The sequence below is a fragment of the Cannabis sativa genome, chromosome 1 (assembly GCF_029168945.1).
Source record: "Cannabis sativa cultivar Pink pepper isolate KNU-18-1 chromosome 1, ASM2916894v1, whole genome shotgun sequence".
Lineage (NCBI taxonomy): Eukaryota > Viridiplantae > Streptophyta > Magnoliopsida > Rosales > Cannabaceae > Cannabis > Cannabis sativa.
Genome location: NC_083601.1, coordinates 51924384 through 51946881, shown reverse-complemented (window position 1 = coordinate 51946881; position 22498 = coordinate 51924384). Strand labels below are relative to the sequence as shown.

Below are 22498 nucleotides of genomic sequence, written 5' to 3'. Positions count from 1 at the left end.
TCACAATTTCAATATTTCCCCTTTTTCTCTTATAGAATGTACAAAAGCTTCCAAGTTGCAACCAAAAAAAGTAAAACATGGCAAATGGTAAAAAGTTTGAGCCTTCCCTAATGTATTTATGGTAAAAGACAAGACAAAGGGTATGGCACGGACTTGTCACGTGCATGTTAGGCTATGCCTATCGCTTTACTTTTTCTGATTTCCAATACCAATTAGTACTACTACTCTACTACTGGTCTTGTGCTGCTGTGTGGGTTGTCTTGGACAAACAATAATAATATGAAAAATACTAAAAGGAACTCCCAAAGTCTAATATCGTTATTGATGTAATTTAATAAGAGCTTTTTTTTTTTATTTTTTATTTTTACACTATTAAATAGTTTTTTTTTTTTTTTTTTGTATTTTTACTAAAATATACATAGAAATCTCTATTGCAACTAGTGCTGCAACTATTTTGAAAATCCAAACTGTAAATTTGAAAAAAAAAAATTAAAAAAATAGTATATAGGGTAATCGGGCCCCACTTATAAAGCGATACTTCATCGTGGTACTAGGTGTGTGCCTCATAACAATGCTCTAATAAGAGAAATATTAAAACACTAGTGGTGCTTACTACGTGTCAATATCTATTAGTTCAAGTAACTATCGAGTCTCATATAATTTAATGTAATAATTTTTAAAGAGTATCGCTAACCAATTACAAAACCATACATCTAGAAAGTATTAAATACCACTAACATTCAATAGCAATATTCCTCTAATAATATCATATCATATATTATTATTATGGGAAAAAGTCCATAAGATTAGGAGAGAGAGAGAGAGAGAGAGAGAGAGAGAGAGAGAGAGAGAGAGAGAGTGAGTGAGTGAGTGAGAGACAGAGGAGTATTTAGATGAGACTACATGTATAAATATATATATTTTTATTTGGGGTCAAAAAAATGAATAAATTAGCATTGAGGGAGAAAACCCATATCAGTATTTGTGGAGATGCACAGTGTTAATTAGTACCCCAAAAAAATGCCAACTTTTCTTTCTTAAAAGAAACCCATTATCTTCCCTTTCCTGTAAACATAATTATATATGTTTTGAATATCTTACAAACAATGGTAGTGCAGCTGCATATCTCTGTTGTTGTTATTGTTTCTTTTTCCTATTTCATAACTAAGTAGGGAGCCAAAGAAACAAGACCTCTCCTCTCAGTCAAACTTTGTCTTAATTCAATAAGATTTACTGGTCAACTACTTGCTTTGGATCCTTGCCACTTCTTAGAAAGGTACGTCTTTTTTTCTTTTTTTTTTTTCATTAAAAATTTAATACGAAAGTGATAAAGGTTGTGCCTTTGAATGGTTTAAGGTATACCCTCAAACTTGAATTTCAATTTTTTTTTGGTTCCGGTTGAGTTTCAGGGGTTGTAGTCTCAAAAGGGTCAACCGTCAAATCTGGTTTTAGGCCATAGAACCACTGGTAAAGAGTCAACTCCCATGGCTGATGCCAGTCCTAGGACTGATATATCTACAGATGTGGATACAGATGAGAAGAATCAAATGGTAAAGCTTTCTTTTTCCCTTTTCCATGTTCTTTCTTTCAACTGAGTGAGTATGTATGCGAAAATTTGATACCATTGAGAACACAAAGCTTGATTTTTCTGTTTTAGGAATAAAAATAGATTGATCATTTTCACTAATTTATCAAAGTTGTGAATGTGATACCCCACCTTGTATGCAGTTTGATAGAGGTCAATATGGTCTTATGGCGGCTTCTGATTCAAGTGACAGATCAAAGGATAAATCAGATCAGAAGGTGATAATGTTGAAACTTTATGATATATTTATGTATAAATTTGATGAAACTGTAATGATCATTTGTTTAATTCTGTTTGCAGACTCTACGTAGGCTTGCTCAGAATCGCGAGGCTGCAAGGAAAAGCCGATTGCGAAAGAAAGTATGAACCCCTTTTACTTATGTTTCTTGTTTGCTAATATTCAAAATGCTTATACTCAATTGTCTTCTAAATGTGCCTTTTGTTTACTAAAGTTTATGTTTAGTGTGGCTAAACATTTCTCTCAATATTTTCTCAACATTCAAAACTTCAACAATATCTGGGAAAAGCTTGAATTATTTATGACAAGTTGGCTTCTTCCATGTCTCACTATAACTCAGACTGATATGATGAATCTTAACTGTTGATAAAGTTATAGCACTAGATTCTTTTACCATCGAAATTTGATAAAGTTATAGCACTAGATTCTTCGATCCCTGGATGGTCTCCTTGTTGTAATCATGGTTTAAGAGTTAGCTAATAAGTATTAGCTAATTGTAACAATCATTTCAGAAGTTCATAATAAACCAAGCTTCTGAGTTTTTAGTGACTCGCTTTATTCTTTGTTTTTACTTTATATTGAGCAGTTTGGACCGAGTAGCTAGAAGTTGTTATCTTGGTTTTATGTGATTCTGAACTTTGTTGTTATGGGATGATTTGAAAGTTGAAGATGGTTGGGAAAATGATAATGACCATCTTGGGAAAAGGAAAGTGTTTGAGAGAATGAAAAGAGCGAATTCTCATATTAACTAACAGAATAGTACAAAACAGTAATATATATACAAATGAAAACTAATAAAAGAATAACAACAAGAATGGCCAACTAATAATAACAAATCCAACTGAGTAACAAACTAGTAACAGCCAAAACCAATCCTTTTAATTAGATTTCATTGGAACATACTGAAATGATCATTGATCTTGTCTTTAGGCTAACTTCATTAACTAATAAATCATCCTCATGCAATGCAACCCAAGAGGGTTAGGCCTATGATTTACTCCCCGTTTGAGTCTGATAAACTTATTGGAAGCGTCCATGGAAAATACTAAATAGTGTCAAGGATATCTAGTTCCTCGAGAAATAGGAAGGAAGTTAGCTATCTATCAATTAAGAAAGTATAGGACAAGGTTGGTTCCTCATTTAATGATATTGACACTTGTTAAAACAAAGGGAGATTGGAACAAGTATAGGACAAGTATTCTCTGACATCAGTTGTTGATATTGCTTTGAATTCCTCCTGGGTACTTACATTGTAAGTGATATAGTTTCTTGGTCCCTAAATATTATAGGGTTAGGCAGAGAGTATAGTTATCTATTTTTTTTGAAAATTAATTGGATGATATAATGGCTCCATTTTGTTCTGGAAATGGTAGGCTTATAAATTAGAAAATTAGGAGTACGAGACATAAAACTAGTTTGCAACACCATTACTTTCTATTGGTTGATCATTGTCCTGAAAATGGTACACCTTTTAGTGCTCAAGCTATAATATTATTTATTTCTGTCCAGGAGAGCCATATCGATCCTGAGTTAATTGTCTACACTGTCCAGATAGCTTTGGCTTAAGGATATGGATAGTTTGGGGTTTTTTCACCTTCAGCGATAGGTTTGTTATTGTTGAGCTCCATCTGACACCTTGATTGTCGATAATATATGTGTGGTTCAGTGTCGGACCTAATGAATGACAAGGGTGGGCTATTGACTATGCTGATTTTTTCTTTTAATTCATAATATATAACCAAAAGTTAATATGTATACACACAATTATAATTACCCTTGTCCCTAGATGTATAACATTTAGCTTCAAGTGAATTCATATCAATATTCCTCCCCCCTCCTTAAATCAATTTCTGGGTTCGCGACTTGTGTGCCTTTCCAAGGCTTGTGTTGTCAATGTTTCTCATTATGAACCGGGTTTTCTTAAATTCATCCCCTATTCACTACTCGTTTCATTTTTTAATCTACACTAATGCCTTTCGTAATCGTAAGCAGTTATAGTAAGTAATACATTTTTAAATAGCTGTGCAGATTTGCTTGCCATGCAATTTGCCAACTTGCAATACTTATGTGTAACATTTTTCATTTACATGCTCTACTGCTTAGTAAGCCTTGACTAAGTTGCATCAATTTCTCGTCTTGTAGGCATATGTCCAACAGCTGGAGAGTAGTCGTTTGAAACTCACGCAATTAGAACAAGAGCTCCAACGTGCCCGACAGCAGGTTAAAATTCTCTATCGGTCACAAATGAGCTCTCTAATATAGGATATGCAACTTAATTTCTAATTAATTCTACTATCTACAGGGAATCTTTATATCAAGCTCTGGAGACCAGGCCCATTCTATGAGTGGAAATGGTATATCCTTTCTGAGGTTTGAAGTTTGAAATGTGTTTATCGTAATAAGACTCGCCCATAAACGTGCATGGGAAAATATTTTGATAAGTAAATAAAAAAATCATGTATGTATCTGATTTTTATTGCATAAGATTTGCTTGATATTAAATCAATAACTGTTTTCTTCCAAAAAAATAACTGTTATAAGTAATCAAAATGGAAATACATACTGTCCAAGTCCAACTGTTAAGTTGGGAAGGTGCAAGACTTAAGTTTACTGTAAATTTTATATGGGTTAGTTTGTCTATCGCTTATTAATCTGAGGACCACGTTTTTTCTGCAGGCGCGATGGCCTTTGACGTAGAATATGGTCGTTGGTTGGAAGAGCAGAATCGACAGATTAATGAACTGAGATCAGCAGTTAATTCTCATGCAGGTGATACAGAGCTCCGTATTATTAACGACGGTATCTTGGCACACTATGATGAGATTTTTAGGCTCAAGGGCGTTGCAGCAAAGACTGATGTTTTTCATTTGTTGTCTGGTATGTGGAAAACTCCTGCTGAAAGGTGTTTCTTATGGCTTGGTGGTTTTCGCTCGTCAGAGCTCCTCAAGGTGAAGTTTCCCCAAACTCACACATTGGTTTTTAATATTTTCCCAAACCAGCACATTGGTTTTTAATATTTTCCCAAACCAGCACATTGGTTCTTCCTGTGACTTATAGCACATATCCTAATATTTTTATTCTGGAGTTTAGTTTTTCTATTCAATGATCTCGAATGCATTATGTCTTCATATACTTCCGTAGAAGGTTTCTCTTGTCTTTTTAAATAGTATTCTTGTGATATAAATGTTCTATGGATTAGATTTTTTTGCATTTATTCCTCCATTGATCTAAATGACTGTAGTGCTGGGTGCCACTTGATATCATTCTTTTCATTCTTTGAAAGGAAAAAGCTTTCTTGGAAAAGAACGAAAAAGGCGTTAATGAATTTGTAATTTTGACTAACTTGTTATGTATTCTGGTGTTTAAGTATGTACTTACAGTTTCTAAGGAACATCATATTCTCCAATCTTTTGGTGGTTATGTGATTTTCTTTTTCTATTTCCAACAATTCTGTATGTTATGTAGGAAGAACTTTATTCACGTTCATTGACATTTGTGCTCGTCTTTTGAGGAGAGTGAATTCGACTGCATCACTTATGAACCCATGATTTTTGTCACTTGTAATAGGCCAATATGTTCTAGTCATACATAAATTTCTCAACCAACTTGGATAACTTGTTTGATCTATTATTCCACCTGAGAAAATGAAAAGAATGATTAATGTATTGTGCAGCTTCTTGTAAATCAGTTGGAGCCTCTAACAGAACAGCAGTTGGTGGGGATTACGAATTTACAACAGTCCTCCCAACAAGCAGAAGATGCATTATCTCAAGGGATGGAGGCATTACAACAGTCCCTGGCTGAAACATTGTCAAGCGGATCTCTTGGTTCCTCCGGTTCATCTGGGAATGTAGCAAATTACATGGGTCAAATGGCTATGGCCATGGGTAAGCTAGGCACCCTTGAAGGCTTTATTCGTCAGGTAATTTCTTTTCAAATTTTTCTATGGTACAGAATAAAGCTGCAAAATTTTTCTTACAACTGGTTCCATATCTTGCTCCTTGCAAACATTGATATAAACACAGTCAACCCCACAAAAAAATCAAATCAGACTCGCTTTACATGGTTTGGATTTGATTTGAATCTTACTTTGAAAAGAGTCTTTATCACAAAAGCCAAAGATCACACACTGAAGCTTTCAAGTTCACACAACTCACTTAACCAGATTTAGAATCTCCACAGCTTAGAAAATTCTCACTTCCCAAATCCCCTTTTACGATCAACCACTAAGTTTGCTCTTTAAAATAATCAAATAGAAAAGACACCAAAGCTAAAAATACCAGTTTCAACTAAGGTAACTATGTTCATGCTGGCAATTTGAGAAATCACATTGCTACTCATTAAGTATTGTAAGATTCATTCTAGTTGGTTTATATTTGTCTTTTGTCTAAACTGTCAAGTTAGCTACGGTTCAATCTAAGCACAATGTTAATTGCACATGTAATCTTCTAACCAGAAAGAAATAAACAGAGTTTAGAACTGCATTATTTTCTCTGGTTTCCGTTGAGATTAATGTTCACAATGTTAGCATTCTTAGAGTCTCTTTTGTTTGTCTAACAAAACCAGGCGGACAATTTGCGGCTACAGACGTTACAACAGATGCATCGGATATTGACAACCCGTCAGTCTGCTCGTGCGCTTCTAGCAATACATGACTATTTCTCCCGCCTACGTGCTCTTAGTTCCCTTTGGCTAGCCCGCCCGAGGGAGTGAAATGGGCTTGCAGTTTTCTTTTAGCTGATCTCTGAAAATTGTGGAGTTCTGCAAATATCTTAATTGTCACATTGACATTCTCACATAGGGTGCTGCATCATCATAACAAGGTTTTTTTGTTTTTGGAAAATTGTTGTGTATTATTAGTATTAGTCTTGACAAGTTCATTAATGTTGAGTTATTATGTCCTCTAGATAAATGTTATTGGTGATATATACCTGCATATATTTTTTTATTTTTGTTTCTAATAATAGAAAGAATCATCATTGATGTAATAATTCTACATCTCTATTATGAATTTATAGTCTTTTTTTTTTCAAGTATACAGATATATTTATATACAAGGTTTGTCTTCAAGGAGATCAGCCATGGTCCTTTTAATATGAACCTTTGTAGAGACCAGAAATACAAAATTGTTCTGCAAAATAGCACAGAGCAAAAACACAAGAATCAAACAAAGCTATAACTAGAGTTTTGAATGGTTCGGCTCACTGGTTGGCTTGGCGGCCTGGGCTGCCTCCGCTCTTTCCTTTGGGTTTCTTTTCTGCTCGAGAGGTGGAATCCATTGTTTCAGCCATAGACCTTTTGCCTTGACAGGTTTTGTTCTTTTACAATGAATTTTTATATAAATACACCATTACATCTCTTAGAAATCCAATGTACTTCCAAGCTAGCTGAATCATGGAACCTCCCAGCCAATTCTTGTGTGTTTGTAGGGATTGCAAAACACCCACCAGAATCACTTTAAAAGAATTACAATGGGAAGTTCAATTGAGCAGCAGCCTAGGCACCATAGCAGAGTGTCATAAGCTCTCCTTCCTCCAATGATTTATGGTTAATGATTTTCGATGTATAAATACTAACAACGCCTTTCCTCGTTCTTGGAGACAATAGTCACTGCAGATTAGTGATTTGATATAGATACATTCGTGTTGCACATGAGCCAGTTTTGAGGTGGGAGTTGCCATGGCATCTGGTATAGCAAAACTCTGCAACTTCTCTCCTGACCATTGTTCCTTCAACCTAAAATTTATATGCTTAGTGAGCACCTATATAGGTGTTCTAGTACCTCCATGGTGGAGTTTGAGCTTGGAAATTATAATGGGATTTTAACTTAGAAAGACAAAGGCTTGAATAAGGAAATAGAGGTAAACTTATATTTAATTTCTTTGTTAATTTGAAGTATATAGTTAGAATTTATGTGGGATTGATTTGGGTTGTTTCAGAACTACATCAATTTTCGTGCCTTAAGATTTTCTAGTGTATTTCCACTACGTACGTTTATAGACAGAGATCGATTAGTTTTGATTTTAATACCCATTAGTATTTTGGGTAAATACTTATCAATTTTTTTTACCGATTATGTGACTTAGGACAATTAGACACTAAGTTGAAACAAATTAAAGGGCGAGTGACTTGTGTATTATATTCGGATAGCCACTTATCAATTCACTTTTGTAAAAATCCAGTTTATCATGAAAAGAGCCAACATATAGATATAAGATTTTACTAAATTAGAGAGAAGATAGAGGAAGGGGTGGTTGATTTAGAGAAAGTCAAAATAGAAGATAATCCTGCTGACGTTGGGACTAAGGTCTTGACTTGTTCAATAATTTCTTGAACTTGATCAATCTCAAAAGTTAGTATACTGGGATTTCTGGAACACCAACCATGATGGCTGCATTCTTTCTTCATCATCGTCATTCTTTTAATTTGAAGTAACTAGGTGAAATTTGTGGCATAGTTTCTCCAAATGAAAATGTCTCCACAAGTTATTTTTTCATTCCTGAAAAGTTGTTCATTCGCAGAAGCCAGTCCTAAAATGCTTTTTTGTCCTTCCGGGAAGAGTCTTCAGGAATAGCTAGCCTCTCTCTGGGATGGAGTTCGTGTTGGCTAGTTATTCCTCTTAAAAAGGAAGTTTCGGATAGTTGACTTCAGCAGGTTCTATCCTATCTGAAAACTTCTTTAGCAAATGTCTTTGGTCCGTAATAGGGGTGTTCATCAAACTGTTCAAACCGCCCGCACTGCAAGAAAAATGCAGTTTGAAATTTTTTGCGGTTGCGGTTTGAATTTTTTCCAAACCGCGCGATGCGGTGCAATTTGCAATTTTGAATTGTTAATATGCGGTTCAAACCATACTGCTTATAAAAATACCATTTTTTATATTTATTTAGGTCCAATATGTGAATGTCCAACCCAAAGCCCACTAATTATTGTATTGTTGAAATTTATTTTTTTCATATTTATTTTCAAGTCTTGTATGGTATTTTTGACAAGTGTTGCTCAAGCTTTGTTGTATTTGTGATAATTTAATTATTTAGTGATAGTCCAAACTGCAGAAACTTTAAAAACCGCATTGCATCGCACCATTTTTTGCGATGCGGTTTCTACGGTCTTTTAGTTTCCCAGTGCGGGTGCAGTTTGGAAAATTGGAAAAACTGAATGTGCGGGTTGGTTTGAAAAAAATGGTCAAAAACCGCACCACCCGGACCGTAAACACCCCTAGTCCGTGACCCCGAAAGCTCACATTTGTTCCTGGATGCACTAAGACTTATGTTGACGTGGAGATCTCGCTCAGAGAAGAGTTGGTTAAGTTAGTTATTTCCTAACTAACTTAACAACTCGTGTATTGCAGCCACTGACTTTAGGATCTTAATCCTAAGCCTATAAATACAACCCACATTTAAGCATTTAAGGAGGACGAAGATCATACAGTTCAGATTGAGATCGAGAGGTAGAGAGAGAGAGAGAGGTACATAGAAAAGAGAGATTGGGGAACGAGCTTTGTATGAAGAATCTTCTGTAGATGAAAAAGATTCTTGAGTAAGAGCGTGAGAGTTGAAACACTTTCAGAGAACTCAATAAAGAATCTTTCTCGATTGTATTGTACCTGCTCTTGTTCAATCAATAAAGAAGATTTAGTGGTGCTCCAGAACTGGAGTAGAGCCATAGATCACATCGATCTATCATACTTGAATTAGTATATATTTTGGTGTTGATTTATTTATTTTTAGTTTTTCATACTCTGTTTATCTCTACTTTTCTTCAATTACTGTACTATCTGTTAAATCTTATCGTTCTTAATTGTTTGATTTTTTAAAATTTAGTTAGTTTGATTTTGCACTACTAGTCTTAATTTTCCTACATTGGCCAACTACTTTCAAAAGGAAGACTAATGTTGTGCGATCCTTAATTATTACATCATATTTTGTGGAGGACAATACTTTAAATGAAGCTGCATATTGAATGATATGTATATAAATATTTATATTTTTATAAAGCTATTTAAATACATTTAAAAATAAATAAATAAATAAAGCTATTTGAATAAAAGGGTCATGCCCAAGTTGATGATACCCATCGTTCTCACAATACATTGAAACCCAAAATTGAAATATTCTGTCCACATGATGAGATGGAATAATATCCTTAAAATGTGAAAATAAATAAATTAAATTAAATTATGCAAAGAACAAGTGTTATATCTTGGGTAAATAGTGACACAAGTATTTAAAGTTTTAAGTTTGTAACATAAATTTAATATTTATTTTTAGCGGCATAAGTATGCAATATTTGTAAAACTGTAATTAATCTCTAATTTCATCTGTATAGACTCTGTTATTATTTTAAATAGAGTACATATAAGGCTCAGATTCTAAATTATTGGGTTTAAACAGAAATATGTAATATCAGTTATTTTTAAATGTTATTTTATCATATTCAAAATAAAGTTTGTAAATGTAAAAATTTACTAATTATAAAAATAAAATCAGTAAGTTCGAAAATTCAAAAGCAAAATTACTAATTATTCAATATTATAATAAAAAGCACTCTAGCAAAACAAACAAGCTACGTGCGTACGGTAGAACTTGAATTTTCTTATAAATAAATTATTGAAATTAAAAGGTACATACATGTGATTGACTACACATTTTATAATGGGAATTTTGATTTTATATGCTTAAATAATTAAAAAATTTTATTATTATACTAAAAACTTAAACCATAAAAAAATTATACTTTTTTTTTTCAAAACCCCAAAAATACCCCCCTCACAATTCTCTCTCTCTGCATCATCTCTCCCTCTCTCTCTCTCTCTCTCTCTCTCTCTCTATCTCTCTCAGCCAACTCTCTCTCTCTCAACTCACAGTCGGACCCAAACGCCACCCACGAACCCAAACCCCATCGGACCCAAACGCCACCCACTCTCGGACCCAAACGCCACCCACGAAACCTTCCTACCGTGGGACTTTTTTTTTTTTTTTCTTCGCATTTCAGAGAGAGGAAGAAAGAGGTCCGATGGTCGGACCTTGGGGTCCGATGGGTCCGATTGGTCGGACTCCATCGGACCCCAAGGTCCGATGGGTCCGATTGGTCGGACTCCATCGGACCAAGGTCCGACCATCTACTGTGAAACTTTTTTTTTTTTTTTTTCTTCAGATTTCAGAGAGAGGAAGAGAGAGGTCCGATGGTCGGACTCGGGGTCCGATGGGTCCGATTGGTCGGACCCCACCTGACCCCAAGGTCCGACCATCTACCGTGAAACTTTTTTTTTTTTTTTTTTTTTTTTCTGCGATTTGAGAGAGAGAGAGGAAGAGAGAGTGGGTTTCGGTCCGAGAGTGGGTGGCGTTTGGGTCCGAGAGTGGGTGGCGTTTGGGTCCGATGGGGTTTGGGTTCGTGGGTGGCGTTGGGGTCGACTGTGAGTTGAGAGAGAGAGAGTTGGCTGAGAGAGAGAGAGAGAGAGAGAGAGAGAGAGAGAGAGAGAGAGAGAGAGAGAGAGAGAGAGAGAGAGAGAGAGAGAGAGAGAGAGAGAGAGAGAGAGAGAGAATTGTGATATTTTGGGGTTTTGAAAAAAAAAGTATAGTTTTTTTATGGTTTAAATTTTTGGTATAATAATAAATTTTTTTAATTATTTAAGCATATAAAATCAAAATTCCCTTTATAATTCAAAAGCTTAAAGGGAAAAATAGTAAAAATTGAATAGATTAGTCAAATTTGAAGAAATATTAATATTAATAATTATTTAAAAGGATGTTATACAAAATAGTATAGATAGAGCTTCTAGAATAACTTTATAAAAAGTATACGTTAAGGAACTTATATATATAACATAGTTTGAATGAATATTTGTCCTTCATTTCAAAATTATTATTCTTTTTTATTTCCACCATTCATATACACTATTAATTTGAATGACTATAGTGACTAAACATGCACTTATTATTCTTACGTAATTTGTATGTGACTTCTACATTTCAAAAAATTATAATAATAATAATAATAATAATAATAATAATAATAATAATAATAATAATAATAATAATAATATGTTGATATATGTATACATGTTAAAGTTGTTTAATGTTAAAAAAATTATATTATTTAAACATCATTTTATGTGAAAACATAAGCAAACATTGTGGATAACAAGTCTAGGGAGCACAGCATATATAGAACCACTAATGATGAAAAGGAAACATGTGATGAGAGAATATGGAAAGGTAAATATCATTTTGAATTTTATAATTTGTAAAAGTTATAAATTAGACTTTTTATTTTATTGAATAGCAAAATAGATTTTTTATTTTCTAAAATAGTATAAATAAGATCTTAAACTGATTTTTGTCAAAATAAAACTTATAATAATTTAATTTAAAGGTGTCATGACAAAACTAGTTAAATTTTCTGCATATTTGTGTTGGGAATTATCTTAAAGTTAGTTATATTAAAAAAAATATCAAAAAATTAAGCTCAAAATACTATTTGTATTATTTTAAAAAATATAACTTATTTTGTCATTTAATAAAATAAATGGTTCATTCTGTAACTTTTACAAAAATATAAGGTCTAAAATAATATTTACCCAATATAAAATTATGGAAATTTATTAGCTAGACAAAGTGACAAACATTATCTGTAGATTCTTTTCATTATATTATGTCACTTAAGTCGGTTTTTTTGACCAATTAATAATCATGAAAATTGATCTCTACACCACAAATTCTTGCAAATCTCTACACGATAATAAAGAAAGTCTTTATGTATCCATAATTAGATTAGAAACCAAATTTATAATTTATTATAAACACACCTTGTATTTCAATCTTAAAATAAATGTTATTGTTCAATTTGTACACAATTAAACAACATTAATGTAGATTATTATATATATATTGGAACAACAATTAATATACATTATTTGTCAAAAAAATAACAATCTTATAGATTAATTAATTTAATCAGGTGAGACATAATATATCGTTCTTGTTATCCGTGTTTCTGGATGAGGACACATGTAATTTCCAAAGTCGGTTCCAATTCAATCACTTCAAGCCTAATAGCATTAGCAGGTTCAACCAAGATAATAGACCAGATCCATTAACGAAGCCAATTCTTTTAGATGACAGACAAATGACTCATCCAGGGAGACAATCTTCCAACATAGCATGAATCCCATAGACATCAGTTGGAGCATCCGAAGAAGTAGTTTGCAAGCGTTCGGACATCTAGCTCGGTATCACATTCATTAATCACTAGATCCTACTAGGGGTGTGCAGAAAGTCATCCAATCCAATTCTAACCGACCGATCCAATCCCAACCGATCCAATAGAATCGGATATCCAATCATAATTGGATCGGATCGGATGCAAATTTTAAAAATCCAATTGGATCGGATCGGATATTGGATGAGACATCCGATCCAATGGATAACCGATCCAATCCAATCCAATATCATCCAATGTCCATCCAATCATATTTAATATTTATAATTTTTTATATTTAATTATTTTATTTAATATTTTATATATTGTTTTATTATTTATTAGGTTTTAAATTATGTTTTTTCATATATATATATTTTTAATGAAATTAGCCTAAATAGTGGTTAAAATGGATTGGATTCATCCATGGGATTCATTGGATGGATCCAATCCAATCTAATAAAAAACCAGTTAAAGCATCCAATGGATGGAACCGATCCAATCCAATACATCCATTGGATCGGATCGGATCGGATGACTCAATTCAATTGGATTGGATCGGATGGAAAAATTCAATATCCAATAAATAATTGGATTGGATCGGATGGGTCCAAATCCATTGGATGTGATCCAATGAACACCCCTAGATCCTACGATATTAGGACTTAACTCCTAGGATCTCGTCTGAAGATCATATCTTTCTAATATGGAATGATAGTAATTGACGATCAAGTATTTGATGTGTCTTTATTCTCCACGAAATTAGGACACAATTTTGACAACTATCAACATGATGTGACATTTACATCAGCATACAGTCAGCACCTCATGGGCTAGGCTCCACCAGATGAGCCCAAGTCAATATATTATTTATATTTACCCCATTAGTAGGCAAAGTCTAATGAATAAGAACCCTAACACTATAAATATAAGAATACTCATTCAAGCAAAGGGTTAGAAATTCATTCCACAATTGCTCAGGCAAAATCTAGGGGTTCAAATACTTGTGTAAATCATAAGGCTTTTCCAGTCTTATAGTAATAATATTGACTCGTGAACTAAGGTTCGTTAATGCTCCAACTACGTAAAAATTCTAGTGTTATTTCTTTATTTATTTATTTTTTTTATCTATTTCTTTAGTTTTCATACTTTATTAGTTTCTAAAAATTTTGGTAAATATTTTGGAGCTTTTATTGAGAGTTGAGAAAGCAGTGATACCGTCAAAGGTTGTATACTTTAACCATGGTACTCACCCGAAACAAAATTGGCGGTCACAATGGAGACACTCGTCACACTCTTATGGATGATGTATATCCTACAGTCCAGGCGAAGACAAGAGTCGATGGAGATCCACCAGAAGCAATCATCCGTCCTACTAAAAAGACTCAACGCAATAAAAAATATGTTGATGAAAATCCAATCAATAGGGATCGAGAGGAAGATCCCGAAAATGAAGATCTTGAAGATGATGGGAAAGAAAAAGAAGATGAGGGATATTATTATGAGCCCGATCCCGCAGCGCTGAGGTGGCCAAAGAACTCGCCAAAACCAAGCTGAAATTGGCGGCACAAAAGAATTCTCTGACCAAATACAAGCAACCTTGCCATACTAGAATCCAGACTTGAGCAAGAGAATGTAGCTCCTGATGAACATATTCATGATGATCCTACTCCTCAGGACAATAATACTACAAAAAGAATGGACCTTAAAGATCGTGAAACTTCTGATCCCAACAGGGACAAAGAAAAAGTGTCATAGGGGAACCTCTGAGAAATACTGCTTTAACTACTCTATTAAAAACTACGAATGTTGTTGGCCAACCTCTGCAAGAAAAGAAGGTAGCCAATGCTCCAGGGCAAGGCAATCTTATTTATTTGAGAGGCAGAGTTGTGCAAAATGATAGGCCTAGTGCTCAGGTGCAAAGGCCTACCATTCAGGGAAGCAAAAACCATCTTAGTAATTTTGGTGAATGGAACGATGATGAGGTAGATGAGATTCATCCACTTTTTGACGGAAGTCTTTCAACAAATGACCTTTGGGAATGTTTAAATGCGAAGAAAGAAAAAGGTAAAAGCAAGAAGGTAAGTGTTGGAATTATTTTACCAGGAACTTAGATCTACTCACAAGTATGTTGATTTAACAACCTAAATATGAACTTCTAAAACGATAGAAAATTAAACACATAAAAGTAAGAGAAATCTTACATTGAGTGAAGCGGAATATATGTCTCCTCCCACTCAGATCTCTAACCCTTGATTGCTTTCTGACGCAGAGTATAATCAAGATTTGAGCCTGAATGTCCTTCTTTGTTGACTCTGAATTCTACACAGAATTCCTCACTATGATTGAGGTATTACTTGATGTGTGTGGGCACTACTCTATCACTTAGAGGATTTCGAAAAACAGAGAAGGTAGAGAGAGAGAGAGAGAGAGAGAGAGAGAGAGAGAGTGGCGACTTCAAGATGATTTTTGAGTGAAAGAAAATAATGTCAAAGTGTGTAAAACCTGAAGCCTTTACCTTCTATTTATAGAAGACCACATAGGGTTATGGTTGAATTACTTGGCATTAAAAAATGAAAAATAAATGGGAAAAGGGAAGCAAAGGTGGTCGGCCTAGGCAATGTGGAAACAAGCCTTCCACTTTTCCAACTTTTCTTTTCCATCATTCCTAGTTTCCCATTTTGTCAAAAACTGCCAATTCTCTTATTCAACCATATAAATGTCAAATCTAATTATTTAATAATTATAATTAATTATCAAATAATATATTGTCATTTATTTATTAGTAATAAAACTAATCAAAGTTTCCCAATTAATAAATATACCCTTCAAATTCTCTATTTACTGTTTTTCCCTTAATAAGTAATAAATTCTCAAATAGACATAGTCTAACTTGAGAATTATAATTGATTAATTAAAATCAATTAAATGAGTCTTACAAGTAATATTGTCTCAACTAGTGAGGGGACCATGGGTCTATATATCCGAGCTTCCAATAAGCAGATCAAGAATTTACAACTTAAATTCACTGACTTATTAATTCTTCGTTGAATCCACGCATAGAACTTAGAATTGCACTCTCAGTTATACAGAACGCTCTATATGTTCCACCATATAGACACGTCATTAGTTATCCATTGTTATAATCCTAATTTGATCAATGATCCTCTATATGGATGATTTACACTGTAAAGGGATTTAATTACCGTAACACCTTACAATGTATTTTATCCTTAAAACACTTAACCCTGTATAAATGATATTTCAGCTAAGTGAAATGAGTACTCCACCATTTATTTTCGTTTGGTTAAGCTCGAAGGAAATCATCCTTTGCTTTCTATTCGCCAGATAGAAGCTATAGATTCCATATTTATGTTAGCGCTCCCACTCAATTGCACTACCGTGTTCCCAAAATGTACGTATCACCCTGACCCAAAAGTAGGCTTAACTAACAAATCAAAGAACACGAATAATACTCTTGAGATTGAACCTAATCATATCAGGATTTAGATCATTTGATCTAGGATCAACTAAGTGATATTGAATTGAATAGATATTACGGTAAGTTTAATAAATCTATTTCAAAGTTCAATATCGGTCCATTCCAATGCATACTCCATGCATCCAACCCAAGCTTTACTTTAACCAATGTTCTGGAAAGAACATAGCATTTCTCCAAATGCAAGTAAACTCTGTTGTAGATTGTCATATCAGTAAAACCTAGTGTTCTGATAAATTTAGGAATCTTTATTCACATAGTCATGTTTACTTTCCACTGTGTTGACACCACAATAAATATGATCAAGTATGTGAAAAGGGTTTGAATGAATTTATAAATCAAAAGGACAAACAATTGATAAGGTGAACCAAAACATACACAAATGAATGAAAAATACTTCTGTTACTTTATTGATATTGAATAATCTGGATTACATTGAAATAGAGTTTTATTTAGGGCATAAAACCCAATAGTAAGGCCCCGTAGAATCGACCTCAAATGCCACAACAATGATCGAGTTCAAGGACATGAATCCCAAGATGCTACAACTAAACGTGTAGAAAATCAAATTGCTAAGTTAACTACGTTCGTAGAACATCTAACCCAAAAGAAAAATAGGACCGTATCTGATTCAGAAGAATATGCTCTAAAACCATGTGTAAGAAGAATAATAGAGGCACCCTTATTAGAACACTTTAGAATGCCTCAAAGGAGTTGTACAAAGGCAAGATAGACCCTAGGGCTCACCTATCCAAATACATCTGACTGATGCTAGTAAAGGTGAGTGATGATGCAAACTGTTTTCCTTTAACTTTGACAATCTGTTTGAAGATTGGTGGAAGAGATTATCTCCTAGATTCGTTCGTAATTGAAAGGATCTGCAAATAATTTTTAAGAACAGTTCATAGCTGCAAATGATTATGACATGGAGGTTAGCCCATTGATCGACATCAAGCAACAAACAAGAAAAATCTCAAAAAGTACATTCAGAGAATGATAGATGCAGCTGCCAAGACTAAAGTCAATGATGATATGAAGTTGGTGGCCTTAACCTCAGGAATATCTGCTGGATCCTTTTTGTGGGGAGAGTTACAAAGAAAGAGGTCTAACACTTTGTCTGATTTCCTATCCATGACCCAGGGTTTCATATATCTAGAAGAAGCTTATGTTCATACTTATGGAGTACTTCTAGCACCATCAACAAATGTCAGCTATACAATCTAAACTCCTCATATATCAGCTCCAGCTATCGTTCCTCTGGGAGACATGCTCACAACTCCTACAATTTACGGACTTGCTATCTTCGGACAAGTAGCTGTGTAGACAAGTTTCTGTTGTTTTGGGGAGGCACAAACTAGATACAATCATGCCCCCGGACAATCGAACCAATAAACAAAAGTTATAGAAGTGCAAAGGCTCCTAGTTGGAGTGAAGCTCCAAAGAGGGGGAGGAGTCATGAACCAAGATATTTCTAGTATACTAGTCTAGTTGATACTTGGGAAAATATTTATAAAGCAACTTACAATATGGTCAATTACAAGAAACCTCTACCTATGTACAAATGTGGAAAATACAAAAGGGATCAAAATAAAAAAATGTGAATACCACGGTGATGTTGGGCACGCCACAAATGAGTGTGGTTACCTGAAAGATGAAATCGAAGAGTTGGTTAAAAATGGTCATTTAGCCAATTGGGTGCGGATAACCATCATATAGCTTGGAAAAGGAGTAGCACACAGATAGATTTTCATTTTTGAACAGCAAGGGATCGTAAATCCTCCTCGTGTCATAGTTTATCCTCAAGCTTTGGGAATACAAATTCCAAGCATACAAGCCCCTCAGGGGGCACCTAATGCCCAGGTGCCTAGACCCGTCATTACTCCCAAACTAGAAAATATGTATCCACCCAGAGTCACTTCGCCCACTGTAGAAGGCCACATGGCAACCATATCCAAAGGCCCACATATTGCCAAAAGTACCAAAAATGGTTAAAAAAAATATATCTTAATGAGCTAGATCAAGAAGAAACATCTACTCTTGTACAAACACCTACTCAACATCCTTGAATGATGAATATCCTAATCACTTTCATAGAAGAAGATGTCCATCACATGCATTTCCCTCACAATGATTTGATGGTGATTTAAGCGCAAATTACAAACAAATGCGCATTTAGAATTTGGGTGGACAATGGAAATTCAATTAATATTCTGCTCAAAACTTCCTTCCATGCAATTGGGTTAGTGGAAACCAATCTGATGCCTTGTCCAATTCAACTTCAAGGTTTCAATGGAAACTCTTTACTGCCAATGGGGAAGATTCAACATCCAGAAAAATTAAGTGGAGGTGTATCTAGTAGAAGCACAACATCCACCTTCAAATACTACGCATTTGTAGTAGTGGATTATCCCACCGCCCACAATGTTATCGTAGGACGACTAGACTTCGTTGACTTCAGAGCTGTAACTTCCATTCAACACTTTTGCATGAAGTTCCCAAGTGATAATGGAAGCATCAGAGTAATAAAAGGTGACCAAAAAAGTGTAAGAAAGTATTATAATGTCTTGGTTAAGACTGTATTCATGGTCTAAGAAGAGAACCAAGAAGATCTCAGAACACCCGTCCAACCAACACTAGAAGTAATTTAGGAAGAAGATGAATTATACCCCTCTGTAGGGGTAGGAAGTGTTATAATGTCTTGACTAAGATTGTATTCATGGTCTAAGAAGAGAACCAAGAAGATCGCAGAACACCCGTCCAACCAGCACTAGGAGTAATTTGGGAAGAAGATGAATTAGACCCCTATGTAAGGGTAGAAAGAATAGTCGAACCAATGGAGGAGGTGGAAAAAGTTTGCATCACCGAAGAAGATCCTGCTAAGGACATCCAGCTCTGTATCATATTCATTAATTATCATATCCTGCTATATCAAGTTTTAACTCCTAGGATCGTGTCCGAGGATCATATATTCTTAATATGAAAAGATAATAATTGACGATCAAGCATTTAATGTATTTTTATTATCCACGAAAGTAGGATACGATTTTGATATCTATCACCATGGTGTGACATCCACATCAGCATAGAGTCAGAGCCTCATGGGTCGAGCTCCACTAGATGAGCCCAAGTCAATATATTATTTGTATTTACCACCAGTAGGCAAAGTCTAATGAATAAGATTTAGGATTCAAACATTTGTTCATGCAAGTGTTTGCTTAGGCAAAATTTAGGATTCAAATATTTGTGTAAATTATAAGGCTTTTCCAGTCTTATTGTAATAATATTGAATCGTGGACTAGTACTTGTTAACGTTTCAATTACGTAAAAATTCTAGTATTTTTTCTTTATTATTTATTTATTTTTTAGCTTTTATATTTGATTAGTTTCTAAGGATATTGGTAAACAGTTCTTGATTAAAAACAATAGGTTAAGTTGTTGAAGGGGGAGGTAATTATCGTACACATAACATAATATGTTGGAAATTAAAATTCTCTAAGGGCTCAATTGGTACGCCATAAGGATTGTATTGTATTAAATAATAAATAACACTATGTTTGGATAAAACAATGTATGGTATTAATTATTAGAGAAATGCTAAAAGGCACCAGTGGTGCCAAGCACCCTCCTACGTGTCAATATCGCTATTGGTCTAATTAAGTATCAAGTCCCATATAGTTTAATATAATAGCTTTTAGGAAGTATCGCTAGCCAATCGCAAGGCGACACATCTTAAGGGTGCTAGGCACCACTGGTGCCCAATAGCAATGCTCTAATTATTATGATCAAAATTTTTAATATAATGTATGTTGTATTATTTAATACATAACAAATGATCCGTATTAGCTTGTATTGTAATATTTACAAAGGATTCGAGGTCAAAACTAATCTCTGATCTGGACTCAGACCCGGACCTGAACCTGAACTCAAACCCGGACCCGGACTTGGGACTTGGACCCAAGACTCGGACCTGGACCCAAACTCGAACCTGGGACCTAGACCCGAACCCAGATCCGAACTTAGATCCAAACTTAGACCCAGACCCTAGACCCGAGACCCGCGACCCAAACCTGGGACTCGGGACCCGTAGTTTGTGTTGGGGTCGAGTGTATTAAAAATATATAATAACTTTATACAATCTATTAATACAAGTCAATACCAAACATAGTATTGTATTAAATAATACTAATACAATATAATACAATCCAACACAATATAATACGACGTACACAATATTGGATCAGATCCATCTAATATTTTAGATTCAGTATGTATTGGATCAGACTGGATCCATCCAATCAAGAAAAAAAGAGTAAAATTTTAATGTGAATTTTTATATATACATGTATAACAATATAAAATCTAATTACTCATCCAAACTAAATGTAAATACAAATTAGTTCGATTGGATGTTGGATGTATTAGATTTTTAGACGCCCCATCCACCATCCGATCCGATCCAATTATATATATAAAAATACATCCAATTCAATCTGATCATAATTGGATATCCAATATTTGGCGGTCGGTTGTAATTGGATCGGTCGGTTCTCATTAAATTAGATCAATTTATGCACACCCCTTGTGTTGGGTCGAGTGTATTGAAAATATATTATCTTTACACAATTTATTAATACAAGTCAATACCAAATAATACTTATACAATATAGTACAATCCAACACAATACAATACGACATACCAAACGAACTATTAAAGGAATCAAAAGATGAGAAAAAAAAACAGAAGGGGCAATATTAAAGTCTTAGTTTAATTATTTTTGTTATAGCGTTCAATGGGATTGTTATGATTGATATTTCCTGGTTTGCCCTTATTCATGTGTTAATTTGTTGTATCTAGAAATTTTTTTTTGCTAAAAGGGAAATTTCATTAAACCAGAAAAAACACTGAAGCGCACAAGGGGACGCTCCTCCCTTAAACTACTAGTTCATTAAAATACTAGTGAACACAGCGGGGTTCACATTGTTGGTATTATATTTATCCAGGATCTTAGATCTATTTGCAAGTATGTTGATTTAACAACCTAATATTGAACTTCTAAAACGATGAACTAAACACATAAAAGTTAAGAATAACTTACAGTGATTGCAGCGGAATTAATGTCTCCTTCCACTCAGATCTCTAACCCTTGATTCCTGTCTGTAGCAGAGTATAATCAAGATCTGAGCCTGAAAGTTCTTCAGTTGGATGTGATCCTTCACAGTCTTCCAAACTATAATGAGATACTGAATGATGTGTGTGGGCACTTCTCTCTCACTAGGGATTTCGAAATTTCTCTCTTGTTTTTCTCTCTTGATTTTGTGAGACACACTTTGCAAAGCAAAGTTTTCTCAAGCTAGCACATGCACACCAAGAGAGGAGAGGGGCGGCTATAAATAGGAAAAGGGAAGATCACAACTTTCCAAATAAACAGTTTCCTCTTTTACTGTGTAATTGAATAACTGCCTTATTTAGTGTGATTCACCACTTTCCTATTCAGGCTAGGCTTTGATTAGCAATTAAATGACAAATTAAATTGAAAATAATAATTGGAAAAATGCAATGATGTGGCCGGCCATGGTGTGAATGGGCCTCACGTTGATTTTGCAGTTTCCTCAATTTTATTTCTATTTCTCCAAAAATGCCATTTTTCCAATTCTAATCATTTAAATGCCAAAACTAATTATTTAATAACTAAAATAGATTATTAAATAATATTGCCATTTAAAATTAATTATTAATTCAGACATGCAAAGTCTCATAATTAATAATTAAACCTAGAAACCCTCTTATTTACAATTTCATCCCTAAACTGTGAGAATTCACAAATTAGACATAGTCTAACTTTTAGAATTATAATTGATTAATCATAAATCAATTATAGAGTCTTACAAACAGTATAGTCTCAACTAGAATGGGGACCATGGATCTATATTCTGAGCTTCCAATAAGTTGAACCGATTTACCAAGTAAATCCCTAACTTA

General features: G+C 34.2%; 1 protein-coding gene across 2 annotated transcripts; it reads left to right on the top strand.

Moving 5' to 3' along the window:
• The first annotated feature begins 848 nt into the window (after nt 1-848).
• On the top strand, nt 849-6853 carry LOC115707074 (transcription factor TGA2.2). 2 transcript variants are annotated; one of them, XM_030634908.2, is made up of 9 exons: nt 849-1276; nt 1410-1550; nt 1729-1803; nt 1886-1945; nt 3966-4043; nt 4126-4177; nt 4500-4771; nt 5497-5745; nt 6390-6853. In XM_030634908.2, exons 2-9 carry the CDS (start codon nt 1485-1487, stop codon nt 6534-6536), a joined length of 999 nt encoding a protein of 332 aa, XP_030490768.1. In that variant the 5' UTR covers nt 849-1276; nt 1410-1484; the 3' UTR covers nt 6537-6853. The 2 variants fall into 2 exon arrangements, with proteins under 2 accessions (XP_030490768.1, XP_030490769.1); XM_030634909.2 differs by lacking the exons at nt 849-1276; nt 1410-1550; nt 1729-1803; nt 1886-1945 and adding an exon at nt 2946-3513.
• Nucleotides 6854-22498: the final 15645 nt, after the last annotated feature.